Source organism: Poecile atricapillus, chromosome 2 (genome assembly GCF_030490865.1).
Source record: "Poecile atricapillus isolate bPoeAtr1 chromosome 2, bPoeAtr1.hap1, whole genome shotgun sequence".
In the NCBI taxonomy this organism is placed as follows: Eukaryota; Metazoa; Chordata; class Aves; order Passeriformes; family Paridae; genus Poecile; species Poecile atricapillus.
The window spans coordinates 142,387,966-142,407,228 of NC_081250.1; the positions used below are offsets into that span (position 1 = coordinate 142,387,966).

General features: G+C 38.7%; 1 protein-coding gene across 9 annotated transcripts in view; it reads right to left on the bottom strand.

Annotated features, from left to right (window-relative positions):
* The window catches only part of TMEM65 (transmembrane protein 65), a 154,515-nt gene that overhangs the window by 128,273 nt on the left and 6,979 nt on the right, over nt 1–19,263 (bottom strand). For 7 of the 9 annotated variants that reach the window (XM_058833756.1, XM_058833754.1, XM_058833750.1 and 4 more), the window contains exons 2-7: nt 18,739–18,819; nt 5,194–5,238; nt 3,053–3,120; nt 2,253–2,307; nt 1,021–1,063; nt 258–363 (exon numbers count right to left, since the gene is read on the bottom strand). In XM_058833756.1, coding sequence (XP_058689739.1) covers nt 258–363; nt 1,021–1,063; nt 2,253–2,307; nt 3,053–3,120; nt 5,194–5,238; nt 18,739–18,819 — 398 coding nt within the window. The remainder of the gene's footprint in view (nt 1–257; nt 364–1,020; nt 1,064–2,252; nt 2,308–3,052; nt 3,121–5,193; nt 5,239–18,738; nt 18,820–19,263) is intronic. The other 2 variants (XM_058833755.1, XM_058833758.1) reach the window with 1 other exon arrangement.

The window sequence follows — 19,263 nt, forward strand, 5'->3', positions numbered from 1 at the left end:
ACAGCATACACAGTCATTGCAGAGACTATCCATGTCACTTGTCACTTGGGGTTTGATGCATAGAAAAAAACTCAAGCTCAAAAAAAAAACCAATCTCTTGGCTCTCCCTGACTCAGGCTCAAGACTAAACCCTCTGGAGAACATGCACAATGCTGGTAGTCATTTAGGAATAAATGGAAAAAGTGACAAAAAGCATTTATCAGCTAGTTTAAAGACAAAAAGCTCCACGCCAGCAGTGCTGCCCACAGGATACTCACCAAGTGTGCACTGAGACGGGTCTGCCACATGTCAGCTTGTTTGGGTGTCAGGTCAGGGATTGACAGACCCAGTCGTGAAGCCAAAGCTTCTACATAACCTGCAAGACTGGAAGAACAAGAAAAGAACAAACGATTTTGAATCTCACATGTCTTCTAGTGAAGAGTTTCTTTCTAATTGAAATACTAGAACTTAAAAACCAGAGCTTTTCCTTCAGCATACCAATGAAGTGATTGAGAGAAAACTATGGGAAAGAGTTCAGACTTCTATAGGTCACATTTGACAATGTAAGTAAATTATCTCACTGCTTTAATATACAATATTTCCAAAAAACGTTATGCAGTACAACACAACTGGTGTGAATGTCAATGCATTTATGCAGAGCTTTTTAAGTAACATTTACTGGAGGAAAGGTTACACACAGACTAGTTAGTGGCAAGCCTTGTCATTTGCAGAAAACAAAACAGAGGGAAAGTGGGAAAAACAGGCATAACAAACAGCTTTACTTTCAGCAGTTATGCAGAAATTTCCTTTAAAAACTAAAATAAGCTGTATCTTTTTTTATCAGAAATAGGTATGCCTAGACCTGAAGACATTTCAGAGATATTGTTTCAGCTAAGGAGAAGGAAATCTCTTCAGACCTGGCAATAACAACCTAAGAAGGTATATTAGGCAAAAATATATTATGTTACAAAAAAAAAAAAATTTTTCCACTTTGCATCTCAATGAATGCATTTAATATTCTTAACACAAGTTCATACATACCCCAGTCCAGCTAAATCTGAAACAAGGTTTCCCAAAGCTGCAGCTGGAGGGAGGAAGAAGGAAGAGAAAAAGGTATTATTCTAGCTGTGAACAGAACCAATGAGCTCCCACCCTTCAGTAACCCTTGTTTACTCTCAAGTTATATATATCTAAAGACTAGACCTAAGTTCTTTATATTTTAGTGTTTTTATTCTGACCTTATTGCAGTTTCATAACAGCAGCAGACTAGAATTAGCAAGAGGTGCAACTATTTTTCTCAATTTACATGGCGAAAACTTGACAAATACAAAAAAACCCACTAACACCTGGAAATCAACATAACTTTTGAGATCAGAGTTAAGAACAGCTATGCATGGTTATCAGCTCCATGTGGCTAATGCTGGACACCAAGCAAGGCCCTCCAGTCCCTGAAGAGGCTCAGGAGCATTGGAAATAGAAAGAGCTGTCACTTAGGTATGCAGCTTTGATAAACATGTCAACATATCCATGAACTGTGTCAATTTAAGAAGAAATACTGTACACAAGTGAACAAAGTTACACACAAAATACATGATTTCATAGCAGACCTTACTAAGATAAGCTTCCCTGTGACTGTCTCACATTGAACCGAGGCCTGCAAATTTCCTTTATCTTTAACTTGCTCTGCTGTAACATTTTCAGTTAACCTCTCCCTCCTCATGCTTTCAAGCAATGCTGCACAGGCAGCTGCTGGATCCATGAGCGCCCTGACACTGCAGAGGCATCAAACCTGTTGAGCAGAGCTTATCAGTTCTGGCCCAGTGCAGGAGCAGGGTGGCTGCTTGGCCTTCCTGGGCTATCTCACCCAGGCAGAGAAGCCACCAAGAACTGCAGTAAATAGACACCAACACTGATCTCCACTTAGCAGTGCAAGCCAACAGCAACGTACAAACACATATATCTACATACATTGATACTGAGCCCTGGGGAATTTAGAGCAGTTCCATTACAGAAATGCAAATACACTTTCCAAACTAACCCAGGATTTGAATTATTAGGTTGAAATCAAGAAAAAGCATTTCAAAAGCTATTTGAATTGAAATTCCATTTCTGCAAATGGAATATGTCCTTGCTTCACCCAGAGGTTGTTTCTTTATTAGGAAAGGCAGCTGCAAGATTGAGGAAGAACCATTTCCAGCCCTGTGTGCTACTTTCAGCCTAAAATATGGGAATGTGCCATACTATTCTAAATGTGCTGCAATTTTAATACTTGCCTGCCATAGTTGAAATTCCTAAGACAACTCCAATTGACAATTCTATCTGGGTTCCCTGAAAAATAAACAGTTTTCTCATTATTTGCGGGATTTGGAGTTAAAATAAATTATATTGATACAACTGACAGATGTATTGTTTATTGCTTGTCTACATTAAAAGTGAAAGGATAAATGGACATTTCTTCTTTAAATCCTATCTTCCTGGCATATATATTTCCCCCTAAGGCAAGGGCCTACTTCTGAAAATCTTTCAATATTTCATACTCTTGTAGCAGGGAGCTGGCAGACAAATCTGCAACCTCTATCCCTGCATGCCATCTTCCCCACTGTAATTCTTAGCTGAACTTACAGCTCTGAACAAAAACTTCTACAAATACCAAGCAAACAAATAAAACACAGTATCACAGCTCCTTATGTTTTCAGCTGAAGAAACAAAACCACATGGCCCGCATTATGAAACACCAGTACATGGTCAAAAGATGAGAGACAATGTGCATGAACTAAAACAAGACACGTTCCAGTTGGATGTAGCAAAACATTTTCCATCATGAGGACAGCTGAGCACTGCAACAGGTTGCTCAGACCGGCTGCCCTTGGATTTCTCAAGTCCCTCAGGATAAAGCCATGAACAACTTGGTCTCATCTTACAGCTGGTTCTGCTTTAAGCAGGAGGTTAGACTAGAGACCCTGAGAAGGTCCTGATCAGGGGGACTTTCTAGACTAGACCTCACAGGCCATTCTAGTCTGTTGAAAAATATGAATCTTACAGACTTGATCAAGGAATTAAACAGTGAACTTACCGCAGCAATCATAATTGCGTTATCCAAAAATCCAAACCCTACAAAAGGTAATGCATTGTGGAAGAACACTAAAAGAAATAAGTAACAAAGAAAAAATAAATATTTATAAGAGTTCCCTAGTGCACAGGAACAACTGAAATGTCTAGCACTGGTTTTAAGAGAAACAAAAGCAAAATACACAAAATTCCTTTCCTACTGGTCACCTTTTTGTTGCTGTCAGGTGTGGTAAAACCCTTTGCTACACAGAAATGTTACTAATGGCTTGTGAAGAACCAGCTAAACAATCTACTTTGCAAATACTTGTACAATTTCAGGTGGAAGTGACTTATGCCTATTAGTGCATAAGAGAAATACTTAAACTACACAAACTCTGGTATTATTTACAGACCTTACAGCGATGATGCATTATCACTGAAGATGACCAAACTGTATCACCAGACTCCCTGCATTCTTCTCTTGCTTGAAATAAAGGCTCTTTCTCTGCAAGTCCCTTCCTATTTCTGTGCAAAAGTTCCATCTTCTTCACACATTCTTAAAATTTTATATTTTAAAAGCATTGTCTGGAGCTAGACAATTCTTGTCAAAACTCCTTCAGCAAAATCTACTAAGATGGGTTTCACTAGAGTGTCATATACTGTTAATTGTCTCACCATTTCAACCAAAACTTCTCTATCTTGATTTTGTTTGTGCATTATTATCAGTGCAAGTTACACTTGTAGCTGCTCCATAATACACTGCTTAAGAAGCCAAATTCCACCTTTTGTTTCATGCATTTTCTTCTTTTTTTACTTCTGAAACCCATTAAATCCTTTCTGAAAATATTTTCTGTTACAGAAGCTTGGAACATTCTGGTCTGAGTAATTTCTAAGAATGAGCACAATGCTACTGTATCATTCCTTTTTGCCCTGCTTCATTTTCTCTCTCAGGTTTTAGCCTGTAAGCTTTTGATGGGGGTGGGATTGAATTTGCACAGTGTTGTCTCCAGCTGAGTTTCAAGGTGCTCACTTCACAAGACTAAATACAGCATGAGGACAGACTACATGACAAAAATACAGCTGAAAGTTGAAAATTTTCATTTTTTTAACATTTGAAATGCAGCAGATATTCAGTTTGGATTTGGTTAGAGTTTGGGGGTTTTTTTCACTTCATATTGGACTATATTTTCTACATTTTAAAAACTTAAAGAGATGCAAACCTAGGAAGAGGGATGAAAGAAGAACGCGTGAACCTCAGAGTCCTGTAGAAAGAAACTGGCAGAAGTACCTTTTGTGTTTCCTTTGTGCAGACAGTATGAACCCATGACCACAAAAAAAACCAAAGCCACATTCAAGATCTTTCATGCTTAGGAACTGGAACATGAATGGACATCTGTAACTACTTTGGGAAATACATCTATCTTTTAAATGATACAGGTGAAAGACTACAGCGCAAAACCTATGAAACTTTCCAATTATTTTTAAACTATCACAGGACAAACCCACCAAAACATAAATAACATAAAAAGCACACAGATATGCCAAATGTTTTCAAAATGTGTGTACTGGAGCTAAACTGGGACCTCAAATTCCCAGTGAAATGGACAGAATTTTGGAATTCGTCAAACAAACAGAACCCCAGGGACAAATGTGGGTGGGGGGGAAACCAAATTAGAAAAAAATGTAGATAATTAGAAAGGGAAAATGTTTGCCTAAATAAATTTGCTCACTGCAGAGTACAAAACCACAAAATACAATAATTTGGAAGCTAAATCAGAATTTGAATCATGGTACTATAAATACACAATCTGTTTCCAATTTCTCTGCAATTTTATACCACTTCTCAGTCCTTTTAAAACACAAAACCTCCACAAGGCACTGCAGCACCAACACTGCTTGGCTTAGAAAAACAATCTTTGCTGCTGGCTTTGAACAGCATGCTCTCATTTGGGCTTTCTGTCCTACTTTCACTAAATGTTGCACATTCTCCAGCCGAGGTGTTATGAAACAAAGGCAGCAGGGTGAGTGTTGGTGCCTGCTTTGGTTTTCTCTTACTCCATACAACAGGGATGAGGACAGACCAGCACTTGTGAAACAAAGATGACGCCAGTTCAAAGAGAGACTGCACAAATACTGAACCACATTCAACAAACATTCTTCTTTTACCATGTCTCAGTTGTCCTGGAGATGGTGGTGCAACCTCCAACTTCTCTAGAGAAGTCAAAATGAAATGAGAAAGTTAGCTGCTTCATCACAAATTTGGTTTATTATCAAGTCTTTACCAAATTACTAGCAGGCAAAAAAGCAGTCATGTTATTTAACAGCTTTCAAATGGGAAAGAAAAATACTTCACACCTACATTTTTATTATTTTTACAAAAGACAGCATTAAAAACTATTAAAAGCCAAAAAGTCTTAGACTATTACAAGCTTACACTAGTATAAGTGATTATGCAAAGTAACAGCATACTTCAAAAGCAGTCCAACAGCCATCTTCATTTGAAAATTACAAAATCACACTAAAATTTGAAAAATCAAATCTTCTAGAGACTACTGTATGTTATTTTTTTAGAGGTCCTCTACACATGCAACACACAACCTTCTTTCCCTCAGAGAGTCTGTAAAACAAATCCTACCTTTCATATTCTCACAAAAGGTATTTTTCAGAGCAACATAAGAATAAAAGAAAAATAAAGACCACTGATTTCAGTAACAGCAAATTAAGTTTGGCCATTTGGTGTATGTTTCAGGTATCCTGGATTCAAATCAGTAAAAGTTAGCAAGGATCAGGACATCATTTCTGAACCTGACAGAGTACTTTCTCTACAGAAAACAAATGCAGTTGAGATCAGAGATGCTGTGCAAAATGCAGCAGCAAGTTACTCATTTAACAGCAGCAAGGGAAAAAACCTAGTTACTTTTTTGGTTTCTCTTGTATATTTTTTTATGTAAATATTGAGAATAAAACCTCCTTTCTAAAACAGAAAAAAATCATTCCCCCAGTATTTTCCAATATTATGAAACCTGAGGTTTTGACAAGTTGCTTCCACACTTCTGCTGAGGCAAGTTCTACAAAGGTTAAAAATGGTAAAACATGGAACCTACAGCACTCAAGTATTCAAATTTTACTTAGGGCAGACAAAGTACATAGAAAGACAATGCTGCAAACACAGACTATGATTAATTTTAGCCTATGTCTAAGCACTGCAGACTGAGTATTCTTGCATCCAAATCACTCTTAGATTCAAAGCTATTGTAAAGAAGAAATGAAAATATTCACTTAAAGTGCCTTTGAGGAATAAAAGTTAGATCATAATACCAGTATTCAGCCAACCAGGACACCGACTTGCAAAATAATTTCACTAACTGAAGGTCTTCAACATCTTTCAAGCTCTAGCAGTTACTGGAGAGGTGCTTCCTCCCTCTGCCCAGTATAAACACTACCTAAGCTCTATGAACAACAGATGTACTCACCATGCAAATGGGACAAGTACAGCCCCAGTACTACAGAAATAAAGATTATTTTGCTCTTCCCTAGAAAATGTCAAGGAACTCACAGATTCAAAGCTCAGGCTGGAAGAGGAAGATGGTAAACAGAGGGGGGCCCTGTGAGAGTCAATCTTCTGAAGCCTTGAGTATCAACAGCAAGAAAACATCAGACCAAAATTTTCAGCTTGTGTTCAGGAAGGCTGAGATTTGGGATAGGACTCTTTTTATATGGTCTCCTCACAGGTTAAGCAAACCTTTTACAGAAGCACAGACAAAGAAGGAACTATCTATAAACACCAGTACTGCCCTTTGGGCAGCTTTTCTCAGAGACAGTAAATTTCCACAACACTGAGGAAATCAGAGGCACCTTGAAACAGAGAGATTTGCTGAGGCCACTGTTTCCAAAAGCTCCAGACGCCCTGAGGGTAGCCAGGCAACCTAAGGCAACACCGTCACATTTCTGATGAAGCTTTCCTAAACTCATTTGCTCCATCCTGGTGAACGCCAAGGAGAGAATAGAAACCCCAACCCGAAGACACAGGTGGTCACAGAGTGCTGCCCTCTGCTGCTTTCTGCTCTGATGGGAAGCCCTCACACCAACCACTGTGGTTGCCGGGCTTCCCATAGCACTGCCACTGAAACCACCCCTGCTGCAGTGCCCATCTAGTTTCCACATCTAGGTCGCCATATAAAGGATTTTGTGATAAGAAACTGTAACAACATAAATTAATTTCCAGGAAATACTCTACCTCTGAGGAAAACATATATTCAGAGTTTTCCTTGACTATGACAGCTAGTTAGATTAGATAATTGCAATCTATTTTGAATATCAATACAGAATACAAAAGACTTCAGCTTGTCATAAAGTACTACAAAGATCTAGAACATCAGTTCTCTGGATTTAACTACAACAAAGTTTGATAGCACCTGTCAATCTACACAATTACATTCTACTCAGTCTAGCTAGACAGCTATTAAAAAAAGCTAAAAAAATCACCGCATAATTGATTTTAGAAACTTAATACCAAAAGGAAGAATTAAGGGTGTTTGATAGAAGGAAAAAGAAATGAAAATGTCTTATGTCTAGGAATAACAAGAGTTCCAAGTTACAATAACTAAAAAGAACATCAGCTCCTCCTTCAGAACAATACATCAAGGACTACTTTGGGATGTTTCTAAAAGAAGGGAGGCTGGGAGACACTACTTTGAGGTTAGAGGAAAGACAAGTTAGTGCAAGATAGAGGAAAATACCAGGGGATCAAATATAAACAAAAATTACTTAATTGTTGACATAATCTGTTTCAGTAGCATGGGATTCCTGCTAAAGAGGCATTTTATCAAGCAGTCCTTCACCACTATCAGGGCAGAAGCTGTGAGAGAGGTCACTGGGGACAGCATGGTGGCACCACGCTCTGCTCCAGAGACCAGACTGCCCCTGATCAGCCACAGGGAGCTCATGCCAGTAATGGCACCTTCCTGCTGCACATGCAAGAACATTGTTTTATAAAAACGAGTCTTGTAAACTCATGTGGAAGCATGCTTGGCTTGCATCTTCACTCATCATCAAGATAAAAATTAATCTGTGAAAAAAATCTGTGATTACATATATGAATGAGACAGGGATAGGGAAGTCTGCCAGATGAAGTTCAGATCACTGGTGCTGGTGAACCCTGCACATGCTCCGGACAGGGCAGATCCCTCTCTGCCTGAGCCAGGACAGAGCCTGAGAGAGCATCTCATCCCACCCTAGCACAAAGCAGGGCCAAGTCAGACCAGGGGGCTCAGGACCTTGTCACATGGTACCTGCAGGAGCAGGTGCATGGGAAAAGCTGTCCCTTCTGGAGCATCAAAACAAGGCTTCAAAGCACAAAGGCAACTTCCCTGAGAACTGGTGCTCTGCCTCTGCCAGGTGCAGAGCACTGCTCGCTGCAGGAAAGGGCTGCTCCAGCTCAGCTCTACTTGCAGAGGCCAAAGATTGGTTTAAAGCTGCGACATGGGGAAGGGAAAATAATTAAAGCAGAGAAAAGACCCCAACCACTGTGGCATGAAAGTCAAAAACCTTTTTCCAAAATCACTTTCAATACCACCTCTTTAAAGCATAGCATACTTTAAAATTCTGCAAGATATGAAAGCACTGGGAACCAAAAAAAATCTTTAAACAAATTTTTAAAAACCGTAGATAGCAAAATAAATTTCAGAATACGGTATTTATTTATAGGAAGCTGTTCTGACTATCTGAGTTTTCAAAACTCAGCAAAAAACAAGAATAAAAATGTTCAGAGTGTACAGCAAAGGAAATATTCCCTTTGTTTGTTTTACCAGAGGGAAAACAAAAATCGAATTTGCAAAACCCTATTTAAAGAGCTCAATTCAGTCAGAATCAAACAATTCAGAGTTTAAATGTCTGGGGGAAAAAGAAAACAACTCTAAAGTACTCCAGAAATGCATTTCACGATGGCCATTCACCAGCTCATCCTGTGCCAGCACTCAATAAGACACAGAATTCATCTTATTGCAGAAGGAATAAAATGAAATGGTGGAGTGAGGAATTGCAATTTTCTAATTGACATTCATTACCATAAATGAGATTATAAACCAAGGTTCCAGTGCAATATGTCAGGAGTCCTGAATTAGGGAAGTCTGGGAAGCAGAAAAACATTTACTGCTTCTTAAATCTGTTATTGATAATTTTTAAATTTATAGTATCATCTTTTTCTCTATCTATTTTTAAAAAGAGTTAGAACCCAGGGTGGAGTACAGGGGGTGAAGGAATGAAATATAAAACCATCAACATTACTTGGTCCAAACTCAGCAAGTTAAAGTCACTCTGCTAACTGAAGCCAAGTACTTGCAATTTAGTTTTACAATTATTATTCTTAGCTGAAAAACTAATCACAAGTGACTAATGGATAATGGGAGTGCATTTATTAAAAAAAAAAAAAACAAAACAAAAAAACAAGCAAAACGCAGCAAATTGTCATCACCAGTTTCTGAATTATTAATTTTTTAAGAACTGACATAAAAGAGAACTTGTGAGCCTAAAGGCATGTATCATGTTTTATTTGAATTGCAGCTAACACCACCATAAAATTGTATAGCTGAATCTGTTACTGTCACCCAGAGGCAGGAAACACTAACACTGAATGTAGATACTACTGCAAGAGCTACCCTAGGAAAATACTTGCTACTACTGAGTACTGCCATACGAGACAAAAATATGAGCAGTGTTTTATAGATTTTTAAAAACTGACTGGATTGTGACTGGATTGTTTAAATTAATTATTAAACCATGAGTATCACGAAGAGGAATATAAAAAATCTTAATAATCTAGATCTACTACAACATCATTTTAGGCTTCGAATGCATCTAATCTAGAAGTTGCAGATGGTGTTATCTTGAATTCATCAATCTGTTTCCTCCAAAAAGCCCATCCAGATAATTTCAGCCAATCATTCAGATACACATCACTGAAACAGCAAAAACATCACTTAGAACAAGGAGTCAGAGCAATTGTTGTGTCTGTGAAAAAGAGTACTCCTTTGCATCTCAGTTCATGAGAGATCTTTACAACCAAAATTCTGTATTGGAGCCTAAAAATGAGATGTGTTATTGCTCTGTTCAGAGGTGGATCCTAAAAAGCAATTTCTGACTCTGATGTATGAGTTCATTAATGGAATAAGCTCATAAGGCACCTCCTCATTATCCTTTTTTCCTCCTCTGCTCTTCCTCAATGTTTTCACCAAAACTGCAATCTAGAAAAATCTAAAAACCTTGTCCCACTGATCTTCAGTTAGGTTCCCTTAGTATTCCAGATGAGGAAACAACAATCCATGAGTTGACAGTAAAGAAAAATTCTGTATCATTTGTTATAACTCACAAGTGGATTCCTGTTACCACAGCAATTAAGGCACAAAAGGATGCTGACTTGTGCAGTGCTAAATATAAACCTGGCTGTCAGCCCCTTCAGTCACATGTCCAGCAGAGGGAAAGCTGGGCGGAGCTCTGGTACAAATAGACAGAGGAGGTGATAGAAAATATCTCAACTACTCTGGAGAAGGTAACTATGTCCAATCAAATATTCTGCATAAATACAAACAGGATAGTATTTTTTTAATACTCCCTGTAACATTGTAGAGAATTACACAGTGATCATGTTGCATCACCCTTCCTGAAAAACCTTGAAGTAGCAAATGATATTTGAAACTTTTGTTACCTCTACTGGACAAATAGCTGAACAAATTTTGCAAGAATGCAGTGTGCTCCCTGGCCAATCAATTCCCTTCAGAACAAACCCCAGTAGTGACTTCAGGCTTAGTTCACTCCTGTGATCCCCTGTAGGAAGTATACAATACACTTATCCTATTATCCCTTCCAAAAACGTGGCACAGCATTCATATCCTTTTAAAGATGCTCGACAAAACAGAGAGACCTAAAGTGGAAATCTCAACTGGAAATGTAGAAGAAAGCACAAAATGCATGCAGGTATCCAGAGGCTCAAATCACTGTCCTCATCATTGAGAGGGTTTATCCTTGACCTGATCCCAATCTCCATCACTGACTTATAAATGTGAAGGTCAGCATTTCCACTTAAGTAGGTTCAAGGCAAAAGAGTATTTGCAGTGGTTTCCTTAAAAAGGTCTAAAACCACAGCAAGGAAAAAAAAAAAAAGTTAGACTTAAGATGCTTGCCTTGGGATTCAAGGGGGTTAATCAGCTAGAATGATGACAACAAAGACAGGACTAGCAGCTTGTAATAGAGTTGCAGCATAAGGATAGAAATAGAGAGTTTGAGCTCTGTCCTTCAGAGAGAAAACGAAAATGTAAGAAAAAGTTGCATAAAAGTGCCAGCAACATAGTAACACTGATAGGAGAGCAAACAGGAAAAATAATCAGATATTCTAATCTGTGTTCCAGAAGTAAATGGTTATATTATTATTTATGAAAACAAAAAATAAGAAGGTACTTGAGAGCTGCGGAGAAAAAAACTTGCTACAGCAACTCCCTGACTGGAAAGAACCATCTTCAGAGTTAAAATTCTCTGCCTCAAAAACCCAAATACTCATCCTCCCAAGAGGAAGCTGGCTCTGCCTTCCCTCCTCACACTCCATTTCAGTGCTTGAGGACTTCAAGGAGTTTCTGGGAGCCAGAGGAGGGACACCTCCCAATGGCATAGCAAACCCTTCCCATCTTTGGATGAATGAATCTTTGCCTGGGATTTCTAACAACCTCTCCACTAGATTTGATAAAAGACTGGATGAGTCCTTCTGACTAACAGAGTGGAATTAATTTCATCCAAATATATTTATTTAACTATTCAGATAACACTTTCAGAAAAGTGAAGTTTTGGCATTTCTCTGTCAGCACGGTTTTTTCTTGACCCCCTCTTGTTTGAGGCAGGGATCTATCCATCATTTCATGGCTTTGCAGTTGAGCAGAGCAGCAGCACAGCAACAGTGCTGAACTGGAAACAAGACCATGGTATCTGTGCATTATCAGAGTGTGATACATTCCTGTGAAAGGACAAGCAAAACAATTCTGCGGGACACCACAGTAGATCTGTTAACAAAGATTATCAGCACTCTGCACTATCAGAGATCTGATCTACTAGAGGACTTTCATCACCTTTAAATAGAGTTGTGTTAGGCAATACTGATGTCTAAGCATGAGACCTCATGAAATATCTAGGGAGTTATAGGTACAATTATAATATCCTTTATTCATTTATGCTCCCCCAGGCCCTGTTTTAACAAGAAATCTGAAAAGCTGGTGAAAGACAAGCTTGTTTATTCCTGCACCTCCTCTCCCTTATGCCCCTTCCCCTCCAGCACAAAACTACTCTTGTTTCCCCAGGCAAGAGAGCAAGTGGGAAAATGGTTTTAAAACAGGGAGCAGCATTGGCTTTCCATCCCAGGTCTGGTACCTGCAGCCAGCAGCAGAAAACTCAGCTCACTGACAACAACCTGTGCAGAATGCAGGGGAGCCAGGGCACTCCCTCCTCCACTACCCTGGCACAAAACTGAGAGTATAACAACTGAGGGGCTTGTGCCTCAGCAACAGCACCAGCAGTACCTGCACTCAGACAGCAACAACCTTTCCCACAGCCACCACCACCCCCAGGAGCTGCAGCAGCACCAGGCAGGGGCCTGGCACATTAAATGTGTCTGGTGGGATTTTCTTTTCTTTTAAGAAAACTCGGCTACAATCTTTACAGAGAGCTGAAGACAAACTGCTATCAAATAAAACATCACTAAGTACCATCCCTCTTGAAAGCAGAAAGTTTGATTCCCTGCCTGAGGATGACCTTGGAAACAAGTACGACTGCAGAAATAAGCTTCTGTCTGACATAACTTTAAATGCATGTAGAGTTCATTGCTTTTCATCTGTCTCAGACTTAATATAGCTACCCAAAATGAGACAGAGGACAGAAAAACCAAATGATCGTCAAACATTTTGGTTTTGACATTTAGACTCATTCTAAGTGTAATGACATTCCTCCCAATTTTTCATTGCATTGGGGCATTAAAGATAAAAGTATGAGCTGCCTTGAAGCAGATTCTTCTTAAGGAAGAATCTATTTACTCATGTCAGCAAAAGGAATACCTTAAGAAGCTACTGACAATTTAAGTTCCAGCCATAAATTACACTCCATTAATTTGTGCCTCTCTATATAAATGCCTAATGAATACAGAATGCAGTAGCAATGAAGTTATTCTTAACCCTTCACTGGCTGCTAGAGGTAGTGCAGTAGAATCATCATTTTGAAACCCTCTTCCCTTCCCCATGTAACTTAGCAAAGCCTCATTTGTGAAACCAGTCTGACTCCCTGCATAGTCAAATTCAAGCTGCAATGACCACTTTCTCTGGCAAATAGCTGAAGGAATGATTATAATATAAAAACAGATAAAATCATTTCACTTTCTGTGAAATGGAACTTCACCTTAAAATATTTTCTTCTACCTTTTATGTTATAAGAGTATGGAATATCTACTGGGTTGTTATGCAACTGCATTATGTAATAATTAATTCTGTATGTGAATTTTAAGTTCTAATAAAAAACTCACTCTGTTCACAAAAATTATCTGAAATATTAAGATTGCCGATTTTGTAAATAAAGTCATACAGAAGGAAGAAGCAGAAGAAAAAGGCTACCGTGCTCTACTCTTCCTAAAAGTGAACAATTCTGACTAAGCTCACTTTTTATTCTTTCAACCAATTTTGAAATTTATTCTTTATTCTGCAAAACAAAAAAAGAACATCCTTCTCCTGATCAGTATTTCTCAAGCCTCTGGCAAGCATGAGGCCTCTTTCAGGAGGATTTAATTGCAAGTGCATCCCTGCAGCTTCCAGCTGCAGAGCCAATGCAAGCTTCAGTTCCTGTCACACCCCTGCAAGTGCCAGCTGAGCACACACTCCCTCTAAAGCTGCCTCAGGACCTCTGCTCTATGAAGAGCTCCACATCCGGTCCATTTATTTAATCCCAATGCTTCTTAACCTTCCCAGAAAGTACCCAGTGTTAGTTTATGAAACACATGGTTCCGCTACTTAGGACAGGTTTTGTTTTTCAACTTTATGCATTTCCCTTTTTCCACTGACAGGCTTTCTTAACCTGTTCTTTTGTCACATCTTCACTGTAAGCAGGCAGCAAAATCCTGTGAGTGCTGAAATTACACCCTTCACCTCCAGTTCTGCTAATCAGCTTGAGAATTTGTAAAGTACAAACACAAATCCTCAGCTCAGAGTTTTCTGCATGCATAAGCCTGTTTTGTTTTCCACAGGGGAGGAAATATGGAATCTAATGCATTTACCACTTCTCCCTGTGGCAATGGAAAGTATGCTGTGGCACTGCCTGACATACTGCAATGCCACTATTTACTGGAGATCTTAATGCAGTATGCACCCCTTTAGTTTTTCACACTGTGGATGGAGACTGATCACGGTGTGCCTCCAGCACCCTTCCCTCCATCATTCTCTCCTCCCTCTGCTTCTCTAAAATTTGTGTATTTGTGCAGTGTTTACACAGCCTCTTTTCCAGCAGCAAGGACAGAGATAGATTCAGGCTGAGGCTGCTTTTTGCAGTGCTAAAGCAAAGTACTGTGTGATGTGTGGGGCAGCCACTCAGACCACGATGAATAATCCTGAATAGAGAGACAGAGAGGAGAGGGGAGATGGCTCACTTCCTAGCCACAAAACAAATGTTGAGGTAAAAAGTGTAACTGCAAGTAGTTGCTAAAATTGCACAGGTAACCTGAAAGATCAAACCAATAATGCCCACTAGTGCAAGTCACCATATGCTGTTAGCAGCATAGAGATCCCAGAACACACTCCTGCCTGAGGCACAAAAACCCTCCTGCACTTCCCATGAGAAAACAGAAAGGCAGAACCTTTGTCAAATACAAAACTGCACCCTGAAGTGATCTAAAACCACACTGTTACTGCAAGAGGTGATTTGATGCTTTTCCTCCTGTTCCTACATTCCCTGAACAAGTATTTGGGATTTCTCCTTTCTTCTGGCACTCGTTCTTAGGTACACAGCCAGGCCCAGAGAAGAACAGCAGTGCTAGGATAGGAAGCAGAATTGAGACTTTCATACCCAGAGGTTTTTGGAACAGGGAAAGAGCAGCACAACAACAGGTGAAGCCAGCAGTAAATCCACACCTATATGGCCCAGTCACATCTACTACACATCACCGCATCCACAGCTCATCCAGGCCTCCTCTTTCCCACTGTGGGAAACCCAGGAGAAAGCTTTTCCTCTATGGTTGGGAAAAGTAATTAAAATGAGCTTTTTTCTTTTTTTTTTTTAACTGAGCTTTTAACACAGCATCAGATATAAATCACAGTAAAACTCAGCCATAGTAATGTGTAACTGCAAAAAACTGATGTAAGCATGGAAACAAGGTAGATACAATAGGTTTCTAGCACCAACCCTGAGATGTAACCCAACAGTGAAAACTTTACAAGTCCAAAGACTTTTTTTTTCTTTTGTTTTGGTAAACCAGATCAAATAAACAAGTACAAAACTTCTGAAAGGTCACATACAATTCCCAATGAGAACAGTCTTTTTCAGCCTGGGTCATTTGTGATTATTTACTGCACATTGTTACATTTCTTCTGTTCCGGGAAAGGGATATTCAATCAGAAGAAGTCTGTCGGATATTTGCAAGAGGAAAAGGTCACCAGGCTGATTATTTATAACAGCAGTGTCACTTTTGCAGCTACCTATTTACTTGATTTACTTTACTCCATAAAATAATATAAATAGATAATGAAATTGGGGAAGGAGTAGTGGATTTCAAGCTGTTTTCCCATCTTCTCTTTATGGCAAAAAGCTTTATTAGACAAGACAGCTGTAATCTAGCTGGAAATTCTTAAATCTCAATCTGGAGCAAAACAGTTAATTTTACATTTGTAATATCACAGCTTTACTTGCACTTTGTGAAAATCAGTCTGTTGCCAGAACTAAAGCAAAAAAACAACTGGATCAAAAGGTTATCTGTAATCTGAAAATACAAGCTGATGGTATTTGAAAGGGCAGCTGGCTAAAGAAATTGGTTTGTTCCATGCACATTTTTCTCCAGTCTTCCACAAAATAAAATAAAGCAAATAAAACACAGTTTCTACCAATTCAGATTGTTATGAAAGACGGGCTAATAGCCTCATGGAGACTGATGATTCATACCCTTAGCGTAAGATAAGTTACAGTAAATCAGCCAGCACTATGGGATAGATCACTGCACAAAGTCAAACACTATCAAGTGCAAATAATTTTAAAAGTTACTGTAACAGTACAACAACCAGAAAGTGATAATGCCTAAAAAAAAAATTGAGCAGGTCAAAGCGCAGCAATTACTTGTTGGCTCCCAGTAAGCATTTGGACATGAGCTTTGTGGCAATACAACTTTACATACAACAACACAACCCAAAGCACAGACCTCTGTCCATGGCATGGACAAGAGTCACATACCAGGGACTGTCCCCTGACCCTCCCCCAAAGGCTTCCCAGAAAGTTTTGAAAGCTCATGCTCAGACAACAGGTCCCAGACTATCTCCTAGAAGTGAGCTTTGGGAACTTAAGGCCAGGCCACTGTGGATACTGTCTCTGGCCCCTCTCAGTTGAAGTTGATCTCACTGTAGAAACTTCTTTGTCTCAAACTTTTTCCATTTTTCCTGAAATCAGAAAGATTTTTCAAAGCTGTGTCCTTCCCCCAGGTCATACAGGACTCTTTCACTAGGATCACTGCCAAATGGTAAGGCATGTTTTAATTCTGGAAATGCCTAAGAGCCATGAAGTATTTAGGGGAACTGAGGAAAGCTTTTATCCCTACACACAAGCAGTAGGAGATAATAAAACAAACCACCTGCTTCTTATGATTGCTTTAAGCTGATAGGAGAGTTGATACAGAATATGATCTATCTCAAAATACAGAGTCTTAAATATGTTCCTATCTGTCCTTTTTATTATCTAGGGAAAATAATGTGATTTTTTTTTTAATGACCTGTTGGTATTTGCCAAAAGTATCTGAGTCTAAATAAAATTAAATAAGAACTCAAAAAGATGCCCAAAAATGAATGAACATGATGAGCCCATCACATACAAAAGGAAAGTGGCAACTGATGCAGGAAAAAAGTATAGCTAGTATCAAGTATGACTATGTATTATTGCTGCTGGGGAAGGTATTTTATTAATAATTAACATATAAATATCTAAGAACCCTAAGTAAATGAACGCTGGAAAAAAACAGCTACCGCTTTATATTCCATAGTTTTGAAAGAAACATGCTCTTTTCTGGGTTGAAAAAAGTATTTTGTGGGCTTTGCCTTAAAATGCTCCCAACATTTCAGAGGAAGCATGTGTTTCAGGCATGAGTTAGTCATATCTCAAAAAATTCCATGTTCATTCACTGTTAAAGCAAGTTCTCACACACAGCAACAAAACAAAAAGAAAAAGGCATGCTTCCAGAATATCTGAAATATCACCATGCTAATTTAAGAATAAAGTAGAAGGGGGGCACAAGGCAGCTGACATATTCATGTCCAGCTTTCCCTAAAATGAGCCATTTTTGTAAAAAAATCCAAACAACTGCACAGGAATCCAAGACAGCTTCTTTAAGTACTCTGCTTGCATGACATACTTACTTTCTTACTTTTCCATTTACTTGCTGTTTTTATAAAGGATTTTTTTCTGGAGACAACAGATATCTCTGTAGTTTCATATCTGGATTGATTAAATAATAAATAAGGTTGACTAAAGCTAAGAGTTTTCAGTTGAATGAGTCAGCTTTAAATAATTTCTTTCTTAGAGAAACTGGAAGACTTCCTCTTCTTTTAATTGAGGTTACACACTGGAACCTCTGTGTTCACAGAATAAACATGATCTATTTCATTCATGCCTGTTGTTGGGAGATCTAAATGTTTTGAATCTATCACTCTCAAGGGTTTAAGTTGCACTCTAAGTAAAAGCTGCATTTCAAATGATCTGTAAAAAGCCCTGAATCAAAAGCAGCTTTTGTACTGGACAAGAGAGTTATTGGGACACAGATTTTCCTTTTAGCTCTAAAATGTACTGTCTTACAAAAGACACAGCTGAAGAACAATAGCTTAAGATCCAGATATTTCTTCTGATTCGTGATTTAAAATATATTTGTGCATGACACCTATTTTGTAGTCATCGCATGCTTAAACACGTGCAAAAGACAAAATAAATTGTAATTTGAGTAATCTTTTATTTTAGTTGAAGCAATCTCATTTTACCTTTGGCAGGAAAGGACAAAGACAGCTAACTAAATAATACTTTTTCATAGTAGTATTATTTCTGCATTATATTTCGACCATGTAATTTAATGCACATCACTTTCCAGGAAAAAAGCATAAAGTAGCTGGCACCGAGCTGCTTCAAAAAAATGAAGTTGTTACATTGCCTGAAATCTCTGCTCAAGTATTAACTAGAATCTATAGTATAGTGCAGCAGTTTCCAAAAGACCTATGCTTGAAACATCTTGGTCAAATTAAGCGTAATCCACCTGAAGGTGTGGATTGCTGAAACTGAGACTGAAGGCTTTATATGAATACAAACAAAAACTGTGTACTTTTATTTCTTGCAGCAATACATGCCGAATGCATCAAAACAAGCATGCAGGAAGTCTGTCAAACCAGCAGCCTGCTGGCCTTATGCAATGCACACATCAGCAAACATAATTTTCCATTTGGGTTTTTTCTACTGTACCAAATGCACTGGTCGACTCTGGTGACTCTACCTCCTCTGCTGGCTTCTCAAGTGGTACCAGTGGTTTAGGATACCTGAATGCTACAATGAATTTTCAAAAGCAAAACAGCAATCAGTCATTACTTAAAATCTTCCAATCAATACTGAAGCATCTGCCAGCAAAAGACCCTTTATAAATACTAAGACTGGATTTCTAGGGGTTTTACACCAATTCCACTTGATTGTTTGCAGGGTTTTCTCTGTAAAAAAATAAGACAAAGTTTTTCTGCATTTAAGTAGACAAGAACCTGCTTTAAGTTATGTGAGCAAGTAAAAATTCAGAATATGGAAGCAAAGCAAACCACAACAGCAAAAGCATGAACTTCAGAAAACATTACCTTGCTGCAGGTGGTTCAAAGGTAGACAGTAACAGCGGACATTTTCAGAAAGCAGTTTCAGAATAGTTTCACCATGAGTGACCATGCACCAATTTTCTTGTTTATGACATTAAACCTCAGCCCCTAAATTACCTAATAGTCTGGGTTT